At 45.0% G+C, this 19,648-nt stretch overlaps 1 protein-coding gene across 5 annotated transcripts in view; it reads right to left on the bottom strand.

The window, feature by feature from the left end:
- Positions 1 to 19,648, bottom strand: part of ATP10B (ATPase phospholipid transporting 10B (putative)) — a 101,499-nt gene that overhangs the window by 23,861 nt on the left and 57,990 nt on the right. For all 5 annotated transcript variants that reach the window (XM_090288529.1, XM_090288526.1, XM_090288527.1 and 2 more), the window contains 6 exons: positions 16,137 to 16,458; positions 13,310 to 13,386; positions 11,746 to 11,871; positions 5,851 to 6,051; positions 4,211 to 4,291; positions 2,821 to 2,925 (listed from right to left, as the gene is read on the bottom strand). In XM_090288529.1, the coding sequence (XP_090144655.1) occupies positions 2,821 to 2,925; positions 4,211 to 4,291; positions 5,851 to 6,051; positions 11,746 to 11,871; positions 13,310 to 13,386; positions 16,137 to 16,458 (912 nt within the window). The remainder of the gene's footprint in view (positions 1 to 2,820; positions 2,926 to 4,210; positions 4,292 to 5,850; positions 6,052 to 11,745; positions 11,872 to 13,309; positions 13,387 to 16,136; positions 16,459 to 19,648) is intronic.

Genomic DNA, 19,648 nt, shown 5'->3' on the forward strand with positions numbered 1-19,648 from the left:
GTACTTGTGCTGCTTGGCTAACATCATTTTAAGCTTTTTTTTGTGGAGGGGGGGATGCAACACATATAAAATTTGAGCACGTATAACCCCAAGTACCACTAAATCTCTATCTTGGCCTTGACTTTGGTGATAATTTCCAAGCTGTCCTTTGGTGTTTTACCACTTTTCTATGTTTCTCTGCACAGACTCCCTCCCACCCTCAATATTACTGACAAATCCATTTTTTCCACATATGGCTATAGCTTGTTTGCCAAGTTCAGTGATGTCGTCTAGTTGTATTTTGTCCCTCTTGCTTTGTGCTTTCTTTCCCCATTCTTCTCCTCTTTTAAATTTACTATTTTGTATAATTTTATTTCCCCCTTTTCTAGTGTGAAAGTTACATACTCCATTTCTATTCTTTCAGTGATTATTCAACAAACGCTAATACACAATTTTAGCTTACCACAGTCTGAGGTGCAGAACTACTTTCTTTCTTTCTGAATTATTCAAGGGCTTTGGAGTACTTTGCTCTATTTAACCCCCCCTCCCAGTGTATCTTATTGCTACTGTCTATTTTAATTATCATTTTTAAAGCACATGTGTCATTATTAGTTTAATATGGTCAATATGTATTAAGATTGAGTTATGCTTGCTACTTTTTTTTTCTTAAAGCTTTTATAGTTTATTTGTTTGTTTATTTATTTTTAGAGAGAGGGGAAAGGAGAAAGAGAGGGAGAGAAAAATCACTGTGTCATTGCCTCTCACTTGCCCCCCCAAGTGGGGAACTGACATGCAACCTAGTCATGTGCCCTGACTGGGAATTGAACCAGCGACCCTTGGTTCGTAGGCCGATGCTCAAACCACTGATCCACAGCAGCTAGGGTCTTGCTACTTTCTACGCCTTAATTCCCTCTTGTATCTTGGATCCCATCAGAGAATTCGCTCTTCTTCCTTTAAGTACATCCTTTAGAATTGCTTTTAGTGGGAGTCTGCTGGTGACCTCTTCTCTTATGCTTTATTTTACTCTCATTTTTGATGGACAGAGCATTCCTGTTTGGTAGTTAGTTTCCTTCAGCATATTAAGATGACATTCCACTGTCTTATGGCTTCCATTGTTGCTACTGAGAAGTTAGCAACTCTTCATCTGTTATTCCTTAGGACATCTGTCCCTGAAAATGGGCTTGCTCTTATGATTTTTATTTAGTATTCTATAGTTTCCTTATGATATAATATGTGTGGATTTCTTTTTATCTTGTTTGGATTTTACTGAATTTCTTGAAACCGTGGGTTGATGTATCTCCTCACTTCTGCAAAATTCGCAAGTTGCTATTGTTTAAAACATCCCCACAGTCTCATTTTCCTTTTGAGAATTTAATCAAATGTGTGTGTGACCTGTTAAGATACCACAAATTGCATTTCTAATTTCAGTGACAATATTTCAAGAGCTCTAAATGTTTCCTAGGTCAGCTTAGTTCCTCGTATTAAAGTTATACCTTTGTCTCTTGCCTCCCTTCATCATAAAGCTCTTGCTTCTCATAAAACTGTAACTCCAAATACTTGTCACCTTTTTTTTTTAAGCTTGTTTTCTTGAGCTCAGGCACAGCAGAAAGCTGAGGCCCTATAGGAGCCAGACTCCTCACTGCCTGGCTCCCCGGAGCCTGCAGTTTGGGCCTATCCAGTACCTCCCCTCGTATTGTAGCCTCTTCTGGTGCTGGTGTTCTCGGAGAAGTTTATCTTATACTTAATCTTGGCTATGCCTTTTTGGTTTTTATCACTTTGTTCTATTTGCCATGGGCATGAATTGGAGCAGAGGGGGGTTTGCAAAATGGAAACTCGCCTGATCCTCAGGTTCCCTTGGGTGGCTCTTACCAGCCATCGCCCAGCCCGTCAGGGCCTGGTCTAGCTTGTGACAGTGTGGTGCAGAGGAAGTTCCGCTGTAGAATGCAAGGGACACACTGAGCCTACTTGGGGCAGTTTAAAAAATGTTTAATACAGTGTTTTCAGAAAGAGCCATTTCAGCACGATGAAGGACACATCTTTCTGTAAAGTGGCCTCTCACATCATTAAACCTTACACCCTCACACTGTTAGCACTGCAGTTAGAAACTCGAGTCAGACTGCCAGGTTCAAACATGCCTCTGTGTTGAACTACTTGGGGCAAGTTTCTTAACCTCATCGTACCTATTCTGTATCCGTAAAATGGTGACCACAATAAGTTTAAGTTCACACCCATCACTTTTCAGTATATGTATGTCAAGTCATTACGCTGTATACCTTAAACTTATACAGAGCTGTATGTCCGTTAAATTTTAAAACAAAAGCCTACTGACCACAAAGGGCTCTGGAAGTGAAATGAGACAACACATTAAAAATTGTGTAGAGAGGTGCCTGGCATATAATTTTAACCTCTTTGTTATTGATTAGAAGAACTTAATGAAAAAGCTGGCATTGCCCTTTTAGATACTAAAATGTGATATTTCGGCTTGAGATGTGGTTACGTAAAGGCAGTTTTCTAATCTTTTATCCTGAAATTAATGGGGAGCATACCTCTCTACGTCAGCGTGATGTGTCTAACGTTCTCCTTTTCTCGGAAAACACCCTTCAGTTTTTTGTTAATATCTATTTTTGCAACTAACTGTCTCATTGTTTTATATCTGTTAGCTGTATTATCCTAGCTAGATTATAAGCAAGTTGAAGCCAGGAATTTTATCTTCTATTCCTCTTTCATCCTTGTTTAGGAGAGACACAGATAAAAGCTCTACGCATTTATCGAGTGGATCAATGGTATGTAGTACAACAAATCTGAATGTGATCATAAATTTTAAGCCAATGAGGCACTTACCCAGGTCTTCATTTCCATTGCCTGGTGCAAGAGGATTGTGGCGAGGGAGATGGTGTTGATGGGTGTCCCAAAGGTGAAGACATCAATGTCAGTGTCCTTGTAGGTCTATAGAGGAGGAACAAAGAGGTACTGTCAGATGTGCCCGTGGACTTAAGGCCTTGGCTTTGACTCAGTGAAGGCAGGCGTCAAGAGTTGGGGAGGAATAGGGAGAAGATATCCAGTTGCCATTGTGTGGAACTGACCCACAGAATAGACGAGATGAGGGGTGAATTGACGGGGCTACAGTATTTAGAAACCCATTTTCATAGGAAGCTATGGTGGGTATTTCAGAACATTCGGGTGAATGGAATAATTTCTTAAGCACCCATTAGGCATGATGTTAATTGCTGAAGATACTTTGTGCCCACTTTTAAGGAGCCTACTTGGCAGGGTTAACACAATACAATTTAAGGGGGTAAATACCACAATGGAGGCAAGTACAAGGCACACTGGGCGTGAAGAGGAGGGGCTATATCTGCTAAGACTATAGAAGAAAAGTTAATCTCTTGAAGAGAAGGGGGAAAGGCAGTCCAGCCAAAGGCCAGAACAGAGATAGTAGAACTTCAAATAGTTCTAGATGGTAGGTCTATTGAGCTCACAATAGGAGCAAAAGACTCAGCAGGAAAGATAAGCAGAGACCTGGCCAGGGAGGGTACTGTAAGCCAGGACATTCAAAGGAAGTATAAAATACTTGCTTTCTCGACCCCCATGTTGCTAATTGCAAAATGATATGAGCCCTGAGGCCGGGTAGACACTACTGTTTACTTGGTAGCAGTTACCCCACATTCTGGTTCCCTGTCCAGGAGAAATACAGGTATCCTTCACTCTCTAAATTCTCACTCTAAACTGGGGAACAAGATTGGGATGGGGCTGGTATCCTTGCTGTATGTATTCTTGTTTTTATTTCAGGTACTGTAGTATTCTTTATTATCTTGCTGCCTGAATGCTTGTTGTCTTGACCTAAGAAGCACAAATTGAAATCAAGGGTTGTAAATTCAAATACCTACAGTGCTCAAGTAGGAAACAGTAAATAAGTGAAGAAGGTGTAAGGCAAAAGGGAGTGGCAGGGACTATGGCAAAGTGGAGAATAGGGGTCCCATCTAAGTAGGGCTGTGTGTCAACTCTGCATTTTTGCCTCAAGGGAAAAAATGGTCCAATGTAATCATAGTTTTCAGTTTTCCAAAACCTGGCAGAGAGCAACATGTTTGGGTTAAGCCTCCTGACTTGTCAAATACCCTAGGTTGGATGTAGTCTGCAGGCCACCTGTTTTGAGCCTCTGCTCTGAAGTGTCCAGAAAGACCCTATTAGTCTAGGATTGTGCAGTATGTATGGTTGGAACTATATGACTTACCAGGTAAGGGATAAAGAAGCAGACGAGGCTCTGGTAGAATGCATCCATCATGGAAACCCAGAAAGTCAACAGGTTGTAGCACTGCCGGGAAAGAATACATCAGCAGTTAGCACCACCTGAGTGGCCATCACCAGTAAATCGACAAACACCACGTGCTGGTGAGCGTGTGGAGGAAAGGCGACCCTCAGCCACTGTTGGTGGGATTGTAAATTGGTGCAGCCACTGTGGAAAATAGTATGGTGATTCCTGAAAAAATTAAAAATAGAGCTGCCATATGACCTAGAAATTCCACCTCTGAGTATTATTTGAAGAAAACAAAAACATTAATTTGGAAAGATTTATGTACCCCTATGTTTGTTGTATATACATATATCTGTGTGTATTTATACACATGTACACACAGGAATATTATTCAGCAAAAAAAAAAAAAAAAAAAAAAAAAATCTCGCCATTTGTGACGGCATGGATAGACCTAGAGGGTATCAGGCTAAGTGAAATAATTCAGACAATGAAAGACAAATACCATATGGTCCCACTCATATGCTGAATCTAAAAAAAAAATCGATAACACAAAAAAAAACCTTCATACGTTTAGAGATTCTAAGGTTCCTAAATGGCATTTTAAAGGAAGATCTGTCACAGACCAGGGTCACAGTTTGCCAAGAGACAGAGCTCCATGGCTTTGGACACAGGCCTCCTTTTGTGCCTTCCCTGGCAAAAGAGAACCCATTTACGGTTTATGCTTTTACTACGTTAACTTCTTTTAATGTTAGGTCCTCGAGGAGCACGTTGGCCAGCCAGGGCGCCCGTGGGACGGCGGCAAGGGCAAGGCCTGGGAAGCCCACGAGCTGTCCCCTTGTCTCCCCGCCCGAAGCTGCGGGGCTGCTGTGTTCCCTGTTTCTGGGTCAGGACTGGGCTGGTTCTTTGTTCCTGGCCACAAATATCACCAGCTCTCAAGCACTACACCTGGCTTTGCTGTCCTTTCCCCCAGGTGCAAGGTCCTTACTCTCTGGCAGTTCACTGTCCCCTTTCCCAGAGCTGCTCCTTTGAGGCAGCTCCCCTCTCTGCCTCCTGCATCCAACCTGCCGACCCCATGGAGTGCCTGCTGTCTGACTTCTCCAAATCAGTCAGGTGCCACTGTGGCCTCTCTGCATCTTTTCAGAAACCACCCTGATGGCCTCCCAGGCCTTCCTTAGTCTGTTTGATACCATCAAGTTCTAGGCCAAGTGTAATCTTGGGTTTTGCCTTCCCTGATGTGTGGTGGGAGCCCTCATTTATGATGAATGCGTTACCCAGTGATGAGCAAACTGGCTTTTAAGCCCAGGTGTTCTATTGAAGGCCTGGAGAGGGGGGCTGACTTCATGCCCTCTGCCATTTCAACGAGGGCAGTCTCATAACAGGTGGTATAATTAAGAAAGAAATCACTAAAAAGAAATAAGACTCACCGCTCTGGTCCATCGCCCTCAACAGCAAATGAGAAACAGACCACGAATAGGGAGTGAAGTTACTCGGTCACGTGAGAGGGGAACGGCAGAGCAGTGGCCAGAACACAGAGCTCTTGACCCCCAGCCCAGTGCTCTTGCTCCGACACCTCCAGGGAGAAGCGAGGCCACCTCCCGCTGCCTACCCGAGCCCCTTACCTCGGAGTCCTGGCCGCTCTTGTACAGCTCGGGCAATGCCAGGAGCGTTTCTGCAGAGACGTCCTTATCGAGGATTCCGAAGACGAGAGGAGGCAGTGAGGTGAAGAAGAGGTTGAAGAATATCATCTGCCAGTAGTCGATCATGGTGGAGCCTGAGAAACCGCAGAGGAACTGGTACCAGAAGAGCAGGTTGACGTAGCACTGCGGGCAGACGGTGTGGCCTTGTGAGCGAGGACCTGTGAACTTGGGGTCCTCAACTGCTGCTTTGGGGCCTCTGACAAGTCACTGTGCTGACAGGGGGGCTCAGTCTCCTCATTCATGACATACAAAGTCAGGTAGGGACTGGAGATCACTCAGATCTTGGAGCAGCAGCTCCTGACACTATTTTCACCACTAACTACGGCTCTACTAACTACAAACGACCCGTTCCTTCAGGACCTGGTGAAGGTAAGTGGATGACAGTGGTTAAGAGCATGAGTTTTGGAGCAGGACTGGTGCTGCACCCCTGTTCTGTCACTTCGTAGCTGTGTGACGCTGGACAAAGCGCTCAGCCTTTCTCAACATCATCTTGCCACCTTTCAGCTGGGAGTAGCAGCACCTAGACCATGGCATGGGATACTGAGAGGCAGCAGGTATGAGTCACCAGGTAAGAGAACGGGAGGGCCCCGAGGAAGAGAGAGAAAGATGGGACTGTGGGCAGGAGGCCTGGAGGGAGGGAGACTTCATGAGGGGGTCTCTCTCGCAGCACTTCCCTCACGGTCATGCAGCTCAGAAGGGTGAGGAAGACAGTCTGCCTAGCTGCTGCGCTCTGCTTCCTAAAGCGCTTTCCCACACCAGGCCTCCCGCCTGAGATGGGCTGGGCCACCACCATTGGCTATGATAATAGCGATCCATGGTGTGATGTGCTTTGGTGGCGTGAGCAAGGTCACCTAAGCAGCATCCTGGAGTTATGACTAGAACTTCTCTGCTCTGTGTGGCTGAGGCACAGAGGGGTATTGTAAAATACCATCCAGCAGGTGTGTGTTCAAACTAGAATTCTCATTCCCTAACTGCTAAGCCACTGTTATTTTGAAGAGGCTCTCTATTTATTATTGTAATAATAATACAAACATGTTAACCCTGGCTGGTTTGGCTCAGTGGATTGAGCGTCGGCCTGCGAGCTAAGTGTCGCTGGTTCGATCTTCCAGTCAGGGCACATCAGAGAAGGAAAACTCTGACTCCAAAAAACCTCCGCTGCCTTGCGGCATACCTCTTCAGGGGAAAGGCTAAGGGAGTAAACCCCGACAGAAAATCTGGAGCCGGAGTCCCTAAGGCGGTTTGACGTTGTAGTCAACACTGGCAACTCCTGCGGCGCACCTGAAGCCAAGCTGTATTGACTCTGTCTTTCCCTTGGACCCTTCAGCTGCGAAGAGAGGGGGTGTCTGCTGCATGGGCAACAGCAGACCCTCTATATCACCCCGCCCAGGCTCTGTAGCTTCAGCTTCACTGGAGAGGACACTCCAGCGTCATCGCAAGATGTCGATTCAACACGGGAGGAGACAGATACCGTGTCACTCCCGAGTCGGACTGCACAGCCATTCTCGGCGGTGCAGATAGACTCTTAAGAAGCTACACCATCGTCTCTCGAGACGGACAGCTGCCGACGAATACAAACATGTTAATACTACCATGAGTAACACCAATAATTATTATTTGATCTAACTGTGCCAGGTGTGTTGAGATAAGATATATTGTAGCATATGAGTATATTATACATTATTAGATGTGGTATACATTATACTTTGCCCCAACAATCTTGCAAGATTAATATTACTGCTAATAATATACTCTTACATTTATGTGTTACTATATTAAATAAGTTATGTCTTGATAACATCACTAGCTCCACTCTACAGACCAGGGCTGTGAGATAGTCAGTTACACCTTGCCCACGTTCAGAGCTAGACAGTGGTAGAGCCAGCACCCGAGTTTTTAAAGCTCTTTCTCTTCCACCACCCTCAAGCCTTCTCAGTCCCATCTGTGGGTTGTGCAATACCAAGGCTGACTGAGATTCTTCCAGCCAAGGAGCTGCGTCCTTGAACTTTTCTGCCCAGATGCTTAGTGAGAGGCTTCTGTCCGCACCCCAGAAGGCTGTTAGCACCTGCTGTCAGCATCATCCTCATCATGCAGTTTAATCTGGACAAATTAAGCATTTACGACATACGAGGTGCTATTTTGAGCTCCTCACATGTAGTAACTCATTTATGCACAAAAAGCCCCAGGAGTTCGGGAGCACGCCCATCTTACACGAGGACACTGAAACACAGAGAGCTTAGATCAGTTACTTGCGGCCACGTTGCTGTTAAGGAGCACAGTGGAGCCGGGATTTGAACCCTGTCTGGCTCTAGCACGTATGCTCTGAGTCCCTATACTACACTTACTCTCACGGGTACACATGTATGTCAAGTTCTTGGCACAGCGTTTAGTACGCGATGGGTTCTCTAACCAGTGGTGGATGTTACTGTTGGTAATGCTTTGCCAAACAGGAGCAAGCAGTACTGAGTACGAAGGACACAGTACAGAAATTGGGGGTGGCGTGGAGACACTCCCGTGAACTGGGCATCGGAGAACTAGCACTTATTAAGCTCCTTGCCGGCCACCACGCGCGCCAGCGGCACTGAAAGGCTTCCCTCAGTCCTAGCTAAAGCGATATAATGCTATGCACTTTGATATCACGGGCTCAGTTTCCCATAGAAATGTCCTTCCTGAATTATAATTTAATACCGATTTTTATTAAGTGTTGTTAGGTAAAAGGGTGACCATTGGAAGTTACTTTTCATTTCCTACAAAAATACCAGGGAAGGCAAGTTCCTGAAGGGTTCTGTGGGGCCTTTTTCTAAAGGTCTGCTTGACAAATTGATCTATGATTTCAGAGCAAAGAGAGGGTTTTTTTTTTTTTTTTTTTTTTTTTTTTTTACCCCTAGAGAACTGGTCTGCTTGTTTCAATCATACATTCAATACTTAGTATTTTATCCCAGGTCCTGGCACAATTAACTTCCCTCTCTATGGTTCCTGATCTATACTCTTCTATTTTCTTTATAATGTCCCTGTTGCCTTCATGTTTTTACTGTAAGTCGCTGACACTTTTTTGGGATTAGATACTGTAAATTATAAAGAAACTGCCTGAAATATTTCCTGTAAGGACTCAGGGTGTCAAGTTGCTCCTTGTCAGCAAGGGAACTAGTTGACTAATAGTTATATTTACTCTCTCTCAGGTCATAGGTGAAACGTTAATTTCTTCCTGGTTTCCACCTGAGCCCCTACATCTCCCTTCCCACCAGGAAGTTCATAGAGGTCAGGACAACTAATAAACTATCTATTGCCAAAACTGTATAGAGTAGGGACGGCATCTGGGTTTTAGTCTTGCCTGACTTTTGCATGCTGTGAGCATGTGGAAGACTCACTTAACCTCTCTGAGCCTTGGTTTCCTCGTCTCCTAGAGACCTGGCCCTAGCACCCTGACCTTCCTCTAGGGAGATGTTTTTAAGCTCTTTCCCCCTACACTAGTGCTTATCAATCTTTAAACCTTATAGGAATCATCTAGGGATCACATTAAAAATGCAGACTCTGAGATGGCAGGTCTGGGGTTGGGCCACAAGGATCTGCATCTCTAAACGTGTGTGGGGAACGCTGACGCTGCCGGTCCAAAACCTGTTGTTTTGAAAACCCGGACTTACTGAGACCAGGAGCTGACCGACCAATCCAGCCACACACACTGGGACTCGGCCACATCGGTTCATTTGCATCAGTGTCTGGAACTGCTTTCACGTCGCCACAGAAGGGCTGAGTAGTTGTGACAGGAGCTGGATGACCCCAAAGCTGAGAATATTTCCTTTGCAGAATACGTTTGCTGAGCCCTGATCTGACTGTAAACCCCTTGAGGGCAGAGACCAGATCTGTCTCTACACCCAGTGCCTGATAAGGTCCCTGACACAGATGTTGAAAAATAATGTGAATAATCATGATTTTTTATCTCAGTTCTTTCCTTCTAACGCTCATGCTGGAGTCTTGACATTAGTATTTTCTCCTCTTGAGGACGTCGGAGGCCTCGCTTATTTCCACGTCGTCTGTCCAGCTGAAGTCTTGGCACCTCGGAGGGAGTGCAGTGAACCCATGGAGGGCATCGCCCACGGAGCTACAGCGCAGTAATGAATTCATTGTGCACATTTCAGAGCAGGCAGGGCTTTAATCCCCTCTGAAATTGGTTTCGGATGTGGAAGTCATAGCTCTCCACCCTCTAATTGCAAAGGGGAGATAATGCGGCGTCAGCGTCGCCATTGTGAGCGCGGCGTCGGCCGGGAAATAAATATCATCTAAGCTCTGAAAGCACTGAAAGCATGGCTGACTGCAAACGTTTCTTTTTTTATTTCACAAATTTAATGCAGAGAAGAGGCTGGGCTTATTCAAAAAAGCTATTCCCTTAGAGGCCAAGAGAAAAAATATTAAACGGGCATTTTGAATTCTAAGTAAATAGTCTTTCAGGCTCAGAGTGAGTTCCAGGTCAAGTTGGGAGACTTTGCATGGACCAGCTGACAGAGCGTCACCCCTGCGTATCGAATTGACATTATTGTCTGCTGTGCTGCCTATATATATGGACCTCTGCGCAGAAGTGCTCACTGCTGAGCAAGGGGGCCCAGGACAGCGCCCGCAAGCAGGACTGGGGAGTGCAGCAGGAGGGCAAAAAGGTCATGTTGAGGCCGCTACTTGGCCACTGTTTCTCTCTCCCATGCCCCTGGTCTCAACTGCCTCTCTTTCCTTATGCAAACAGGAATGGATTCCATTTGGATGCTCTTGGGGATTATTCAAAAGTCCTTGAACTAGAACTAGATCATGAAAAACTCAGGCCCTAGTTCCCTCCCTTAGCGTGGCAATGTTCTGACTTCCTCCTATGCGCCTTGTTAATCAAGGGCTTTTCAAACAAGGGCCTCCGACAGTTTTAACATCTTAGCTGGTGTGTGTCTGCTTTGGACCCTTATCAACAAGACAGAAATGAACATTTTTACGAGAAGCCATTTTTTTTGTATTTGTATAGTGCCACAGACAGGGCCACAGTCTTCCCATGTTATTGATGAGGAAACCAAGGCTCAGAGAGGTTAAGTGACCGCTCCATGCACACACAGCATCCTAGAGTCTGGCAAGACTAAAACCCAGGTGACTCACCCCCTCCCCCACTTGAAACATTTTTGTCAGTAGAGTTTATTTCGCATCCCTGCTGGGCAGTGAGATGTAGTGTCAAGTGGAAGTCAAGGACTTCATCTTAAATCTTTACCTCGACTCTCCGAAGGGGTGGATGGTGGCTCTATTGGGGGAGGAAATCTAAAAGTCACCCTAGTTGGTCTTCAAATCCTTCTCTTCCTTGTAGTCAGAAAATAAATCTCATTTATGGAGCAACAGCAGCAATGGTAACAAAGAAAGGCAAGCTCTATGGGGTAATTACTACAGGCCAATTATTATATACATAAGCTCTCGTTCAGTCTTCTCAGCAAATAGATGAGAAAGAGGCTTTTACCAGCCCCATTTTACAGAGAGCAAACCTAGAGAAGCCTAGATGAGAATGGCTGCGTCTGACTCCAGAGTCCATGCCTGTGACCACCCCTGCTGCCTCCTACATACTGGACACTCCCACACAGTACTGCCGCCCTCAGTCAGATGGTATCAGACCCTCGTCAGAGATGAAACTGAGGCGCGGAGAAGTCCTTTGTCTTGCCCAAGGTCACCGAGCTAGTAAGGATTCCAAAGCTAGGTGAGCCGGGCTCATTCCCTCCTGCAGAGATGCTTTGTCTACGGCTGTGGGGACAGCTGGTCCCGGGCAACGACTCCCGAGGTGCAGGCAGGACGTCACCATGGGCTACTCACCACGTTCTTGTAGAAGTAGTACACCACCATCCTGGCCAGCCGCGAGTAACACCAGTGGCCGTGCACAAGCAGCAGCTTCCTGAGATGCCTGAAGCGGGAGATGGCGAAGTCGCTGGACATGACAGCCTGCGAGGGAGGGAGGGAGGGACAGAGACATCAGCCTCCACCCTGGCTGCCAGGTCACCACCAAGGCTGCCCCGAGGGCAGGGCTTTGTTCTGGGCCCGCAGCTGGTAGGGTCTGAAAGGCCCTTTGCCATTGTGTGGTGCCCTTGGGTGGCTCTTTTGACTGACACCCCACCCTCTCCTCTGGGAAACCCAAACCTCACTGGAATCCAATAAGGGCAGGTCAGATGGGGCCCACAGTCTAGTTGGGCCCTTCATCTCCTTCCATTTATCCAGCAAGCATTTATTGTGGCCCTGTACATTTGGGGCACCATGCTAGGGATGCGACAGTGACCCAGAGGGTCAAGGCTTCCAGGCAAGTAATCCTCAGTCCTCTAACTGAGGCAGGCCATTCACTCCACTCTCAGGTGCAGTGTGTCTCCCGTCCTTGGGATCACTCAGAAAAAGACACAGTTCCTACTAGTCTTTTAAGACTCTGAGGTTTGGACGAGCTTGGTTATAAATCCTGGCATGAATCTAGGAAGCATGGAGTCAGAGGAAGGCTTAGTCTTCTGAAACTGAGGGTCCCTATGACTTTGATTAAATTTGGCTTTAAATACTAACTCTAGAAATCTTTCTCTCTTTTTCTCTCTCTCTCTCTTCCTCAACTCCCCCACCCTCTTTTCTCCTAGCCTTTCCCAGGATAATCAGAAACTCCCAAGGCAGCAGAAGACAGTAGCCAGAATCTGACTAATAGTCACGTGGGCTGGATAACATGGCAGGCTATTGATAACATCTTGACCTAACTTATGCTTTAGTTCCTGAGCCCTAAGGCAGAGTGACCCCCTGACTACCTTCCCATGAAACCAGACCGAGGGACAAACCAGAAAAGACCTTGGAGCTGTCCTCAAGACCTGAAGAAACAATTCATCACCTTATCTCGCCTCTGACAATCAGCTTCCAGGACAACCCTAAACCACGGTGTCTTATGATTTTGCACTATATAATGGGTAACCTACACACCTTTTTTTTGGGGGGGGGGTCACGTCTTTATCATTAGCTCTCTGTCTCTGGATGGGCCAATTCAACATTAAACTTTCTATACTGCAAACTTCTGCTTGTGCATTTCTTTAGGCCAGTGCATGCCTGCGGGCGGATTTAAGGAAAAACATTAGGGTTCTGGTAACACTTCTCTGAGTGGTTGGGTAATACTGGGCTTTAGAACACAGGTCTCGCCCGTTGTCTGTAAAAAGCTGGACACCCTTTGATATTCTCTGGGGTCTGACATGCTGGGCAGTAGGAAGCTGGTGAGGGAGGTTTATGACCTGGAAGCCTCCTGACTTTCAGATGATAATTCTGCCAAACTCGCAGGGAGTTTACCCGACTCTGTGAAGAATGCCTTAACTCTCTTAAGGATCAAGGAGAACAAGGAAGAAACAAGGACAGTTGAAGGGAACTGTACCTGCATGCCTTCCTGTCCAGATATTCCAACCCCAATATCTGCAGCTTGAATCATGCTTACGTCGTTTGCTCCGTCACCTGGAAGGAGAGAGGTCATGAGGTATTTTTATCCCTGGTCCCACTGCTGCGGGACACTGAGGAGGGATTTATACCAATGGTTCTAAAGTGTCCCATTTGCACTTAATTGAATCCTTCTAACATTGCTCTAAATAGTCCTACAGGAAAAGTCAGTTGCTATGGTACTTGGCTTCAGAGATATCTTTTCTCCTTTGGACAAGAAGCCCTACTTTTTTTTTCTTTTTCTTTTTTTTTTACTCATTCAACAAATATTTGTGTCCTTTTTCTAGGCACAATGTTAGGCGTTGGGGATACAATGGTGAGTAAGTGAGATTTGAGCGGCGCTTTGTAGTTTACACAAAAGGTCTTCACGAATGTTGTGATGAACTTTAGGGAGGAGCAAACGGAGAATCTGAGCAACACAGAGACTTGTCAAGAGTAATCCAGTGAGTGAAGAGACCCAGGGAAATGGGAACTAAGATCTTTCCGATTCCAAGGCTGGTAAACCTTCCTTAACTCAGTATAACAGGAAATACTGACCATAGCAAGACCACTGGGCAGCTTAGTCATCAGAATGTCAATGGATCCTAAGGACAAGGCCAACGCCCAGTTTTGTTTCTGAAGATACAAAAATGAGACTAACTTTTTGGTTGAGGCAGATTTAGCCACAATGAGGTGCTATTCAGTGAACTAACTTAGGAAACTGGAGGTTAAGGGCCAAACAGATATTTCTGTAATGATGGAAATGTCTTATATCTTTAGTGTCCAATGAAGAAACCACTAGCCATATGCGACTATTGAAATGTGGCTGGTGAAATTCTATTTAACTTTAATTTTAAATGTAAATAGCCACAGATAGCCAGGTAGCAATCAGTTTAGACAGTGAGCTGTATAGCTCACAAGCCTGGTTCTTCCCAATGCTTTATCTTTCACACTAGAGTTGACCACACTTTTTCTGTGAAAGGCCAGATGGTAAATATTTTAGGTTTTGTCGGCCAAGAAGCAAAACTGAACAACTGTCCTTACAGTTAGAAAAATAAAAACCATTCTTAGCATCCCTATAAAAACACACAGTGGGCCGGATTCAGCCTGCGGGCCATAGTTTGTAGACTGTATTGCCTTAACCCTCTGACCCCACCTCATTCCCGCAGGTTCTCATAATCCGCAATTAAATCTATATTAGACAACCATAAGAGTATACGGCATTAGGGGAGAGAATTTTCTCCCCATATCTGGCAACAGAATTTACTGATCTTAAAAATTTTGTCATTATAGGTAGCCATTATTCTTAGAATGATTTTTTTCCTTGATAGCAGAGCAGCACATAATTTTAATCTTTCCCCGTGGCAGAACAAATCCCCCCTCTACCCTCTTCTGTCAGCAAACCGGTGGGAGCAGAGGTGTATAATCATGCTATTTCTCGCCCTGCTGGTTTTGTTTCTGTTGCTATGGGAGGGAAGCCAATCTCTTACTTCAGGGAATCAGTCTTGGGCTTTTGCCTTGAGTGTGTCTGAAGTTTTGAAGAGGACAATTCAGGGGAATAAAATTAGAATGTAGTGACTAAAGCTCTGCTCCCTGTGCTTTTTCTGCCCGCTCCCTCTTTTATATTTTTATTTTTTGAATTGCTTTTACCTGAATACCAGGAGAAAAAACAATGTATAATAGGCTGCTTATACGGAATGCCAGGAAAAAAAATCTCCCCGTGTCTGTGTAGGAAGAAGAGAGCCTGGAACCATCTGTAAGAATGTCCCTAAATAAATGCACTACTTACTATTTGTGTGGTATGTGCTGGCTACGGGATGACATGGTGGGCATGACTGACATTGTCCCTCTGCTCTGGGACTCACGGTCTCCATCACAGAAAGCATATGAACCCTTGGGGGCGAAGAGGGCTGTGTGCCCTGGGAGCTCTCCTAGGAAAGGGAGGTGAGGTGGGATTGAAAGGAGGAGGGTTTACAGAGGAAACAGCTTGTGCCAAGGCCTGGAACTGGTAGAGAACCGGGCTCATGGAGAAAGGGAAGCGGCTTCGCTGGGCTGGAACCTGGAGTGCTGAGGGTTGGGGAGGGAAAGGTGGCTGGAGGGTTAACAGAGGCCCGATGAGTAAGATCCCTGTCAGCCAGGACTGGGGGTTCCTGGAAGGAATAAAGGAAGTACAGGTTTTCCTTCTCTGTCTTGGCTGTGATTAAAGTTTAGTCTCCTATGAAGAATTCTTCATCAACCAACAAGCCAGCCTTTAAGAAAGTGTATGCTTTGTGCTGGGCCTTGTGTTTAGGAATGAAAATACAGAATTAAATATGGGACAGGCCCAACTTTTAAATCTCCCCACCAGCCATCAACACTCAGCAGAATACCCACAAACATCTGAGGTTTGCAGTGTTGTGCCATGTGGTTCACGGTGTTGTGCCATGTGGCAAGCATGGGAGGGGGCATGGTCTACACGCCAGAATGGAGCTGGCCTGTGATTACTGGGCTACCTGGATGTTCCAAATTGGAGGCTCCTCTTGGCTTTGTCCTTCATCCAAGTCTTGATTTTTCCCTAGCGCACCTGCTAATCCTGAGAACTTTGGTTCACTCTCCTACTCTGCTTAGCTGCTGCTTCATCTCTTGGCTGCCACATCTTGTCACTTTGACCTCTCTCCCTCTATGACAATGACCTTCAGCCTAAGTATCTTGACTTTGATATCTGACCCCTCCACCCCCCACCTCTGGTCTGGGCTTCTTATCAGAGCAGCCTTACCAAACTGTCACTCACATCTCAGCATGACACGTACCTATGGAAAGGGTCATGACTCTCAACTTGTCTCGCACCAGCTTGACGATCATGCTCTTCTGGAGGGGGGTAGAGCGACAGCAGAGGACAGACCGGCAGTACTGGGTCAACTCCAGAAATTTCTTCTCCAGCTTTCCCTGGAAAATGGTATTCAGTGTCTTCCCATCAATGACCAATCCAAACTTTGGAATGGCTCCTCCCGAGGTAGGGGGAGATATCTCAGAAGGTAGGCGGGACCCGAAGAGCTTGCGGTCTGGCTTCCGTGGTCCATGAAATTGCTTTACTTCTTCCAATGCGCAGTCAAGGATGGATTCACAGGTTTCCTGTAAAGAGTCAGAATAACACATTTGGTATTAGTAAGCAACATCAGAAACTTAGGTTTGAAATCTCACTTTATCTTTCAGTAAAATAGTTCTAAAACTCTACCACCATATAGGTTACTTACCTAGGAATTATTATCCGGTTTTTACATTTCTCTGCAATATTTCAAACAGCATTGAGGCAATATTAGTTTGGAATCAAATTAATGTCCAAAATAGCAGAGATTGCTCGGGAATGGGAATGGAAATAGCTCAGCAAGACGGGGACAGATACAGGGATGGTATGAGATAAACAATTGTAATCTGATGGTAAATAATGACTATGCCAGGCTAGCATAAGGTTTTCTATGAGGCACTGTCATTTCAGTTCTCATGTGTTCCTCAGAACATTCCTGTGTGGTAACTTTGGTGGGGGAGCTTATTATCAACCTTAGAGATGAAGAAATGGGAACTGAGATTTTTAGTAAGCTGTCCAAGGTCATCCAACTGAGTCGTGGAGGCAGATCATTGCCACTCAACTTGTGGCTTCTTAATTGCAAAGCTACATTAACTTGTATTTGTCTGTTGGTATGAATGTGTTGGTCATACTATTTAAAACTGACCAGGAATGTGGAAGTCTTATTGGTTTAAAGAAACTTATTTTTTTCCTGGTGTTTCCCCTGAAACAGTGAAGAAGTTATTCTTATCAACTCTCTTCCATTACTTTTGATTATATTAAATACCAAGTCAGATTTTGGTTCTAAATATATTCTTAATCCTCTTTACCTTCTGTAAACCTCACTTTTAAATAAAGATAGAGAAAAGCTGTGGCAGGCAACTGTATTATCAGTTTTAAAAGCATTGTGTTGTTCACATGGTCTTTTACTTAGCAGTGTTCTTTTATGCATGGCACAGGGTGACAATTTTTCATTTATTGTTGTGCCAAAAATGTCTTCTAAAAATAAATTTTAAAATGTTCAAAGTGAGTCAATTTAAGTCAACTCATTAAATAAAAAATAGGACAGGTGTGTGGATTTTGGCAAGAATTATGAAAAGTTCTGAAATGACAGGTTTGGGAACCATTGATCTAGAAGCTTCTGAGAATGCTGTAATTTCTTCTGGAGTAGGACTGCAGTTCATCCTTCCTTCAGGGGGCGCTAAACAGAACCCAAGGGGCTGCAGGAAGTAGTTCTAGGAGCCACTGGTTGTTCCTGAAACACTTACTTGGGAAAGAGATCAAGACAGTCCTTGCTGAAGTTGGAGTTGGCATAAATAATTAAGATGCCTTCACCATCGGACTGCAGCAAGTCACTGGAAGTGTAAGCTTTCAAATAAAGTTTCCAAATTTATTTATTTTGAATTTTCTGTGTAATAATCACCACAGTTGCCATTCATTTAACGCTTAGTGTATGTCAGATGCTGGGCTAGGCAGCCTCTTAGATGTTTCCACCTCCTGGTGTTCACGCCCTGTGTCAGCTCCCCTTGGGTGCAGGTGAGGACTAGGGACTCCTTTCTAAAGAGGTGAGTTCTGCAAAAGCAATGGGCTGTCACCCCCAGGTTGGTTTACAAAGACTGGCTACCCATCGGGCTTTCTTCACTCTGCCTTGGATAGCTTGCCCTGGGGAGACCAGCTGTCACAGTGGGAAGCCCTCTGTGGGGAGGCCCATGAGCCTGTCCATGAGCTTGGAGGACTCCTCTTCATCCCCAGGGATCCACCCAGTTGAGCATTTAGATGCACCCACAACCCTGACAAAGTTGACTGAAACCTCAAGAGAGACCTTGAACCAGAGTACATACCCAGCTAAGCCACTCCTGGACTGCTGACCTATAGAAACTGTAAATAAATGTGGTGTTTTCAGTTTTGATGTAATTTGTTAACTCATACAAACACTGTGCTAATAAATACGTTCCTTCTGTGCTCTTATTTAATTATTCCAAATACCTTCTGAAATAAATCTTTTGAATTTCTATTTTACAGATGAAGAAAATGAAGTTCAGAGAGTTATGGTACCTGGACAATATTAAACCTTCCAATATGTTGTTAATAATAACAATAGTTGCTGCTATTAGTTCGTTTTTAACACTATAGTTCCTTGACAGAGGGACAAGATTCCTTGACAGAGCAACACTTCCAGTGATGGGTTGTTAATTCTCATCTTATGGATGAGAACCCTGAGGTCTATATAGATCCCCTAACTTGCTTATAGCTTTAAGATTCATAACAAGGAAACAGTAGCCCTAAATCAATTTATAAGGGATTAGGCAGATAAAAACTCTTGGAGGAAATACCCACTGAATACATAATTACATTAAATGGGTATTTACATAAATCTGAGATTTAGAATGGATTTCCCCAGTGTCTGTCTTGACATATCTAGGTACCCACTCCTTTTCCCCAGATATGGGGACCAGAAAGACTGATAGGCTTAATGCCCCAGGGGTATGGGCGGGGCCTAACGTTCAGGCACCCTCTTGGAGGGTCCCAGACAACTTTAAAAGTCAACAGTGACTGAATTCGATGTGGAGTGTGGCCCACTGTTTCTTATAAACTTTGGCTAATTAATCGACTAACATCTTCAGCTTCCTACAGGAATGCATTGCATTTAACAGATCCCATAGAAGCCCACCCCTCCACCCCACTCACCTCACCCAATAGCTGGCTCACAGATTTGTGATGTCCTTTCGGAATCACCTTGACTGAAATGATCTTTGCAAACAAAATTTCCATTGTCAGCGGGGCAGGAAGACATCAACGCTATTACAGGGATCAAGCACTCAAGCAAGCTGCAAATTACTTTCTCTCCTCAGCATAATTTAATGCCAAAGATTTCCCTGAGATTATTTTCATTTTGAAAATTCTTTGGGGTTGAATCTAACTGTAGCATCATCTGTGCTCCTGACAAGAAAGTCAATGATTTTTCCAATTAATCCAAAGGACCACAGGCACTTCCCATAGTATACACTACCCTTAAAAAAATGTGGGGCCCTGGCTGCTGTGGCTCAGTGGATTGAGTGTCGGCCTGCGAGCCAAGTGTCACTGCTTCGATTCCCAGTCAGGGCACATGACTAGGTTGCACGTCAGGTCCCCAGTTGGGGGCGTGAGTGAGAGGCAACCACACAGTGATGTTTCTCTCCCTTTCTCCTTTCCCCTCTTTCTACAAATAAGTAAATAAACAAATAAATAATTTAAAAAAATGTGTATGTGTATTCTTCA

The sequence above is a fragment of the Furipterus horrens genome, unplaced genomic scaffold, assembly GCF_987537825.1.
Source record: "Furipterus horrens unplaced genomic scaffold, mFurHor1.1.pri manual_scaffold_10, whole genome shotgun sequence".
Lineage (NCBI taxonomy): Eukaryota > Metazoa > Chordata > Mammalia > Chiroptera > Furipteridae > Furipterus > Furipterus horrens.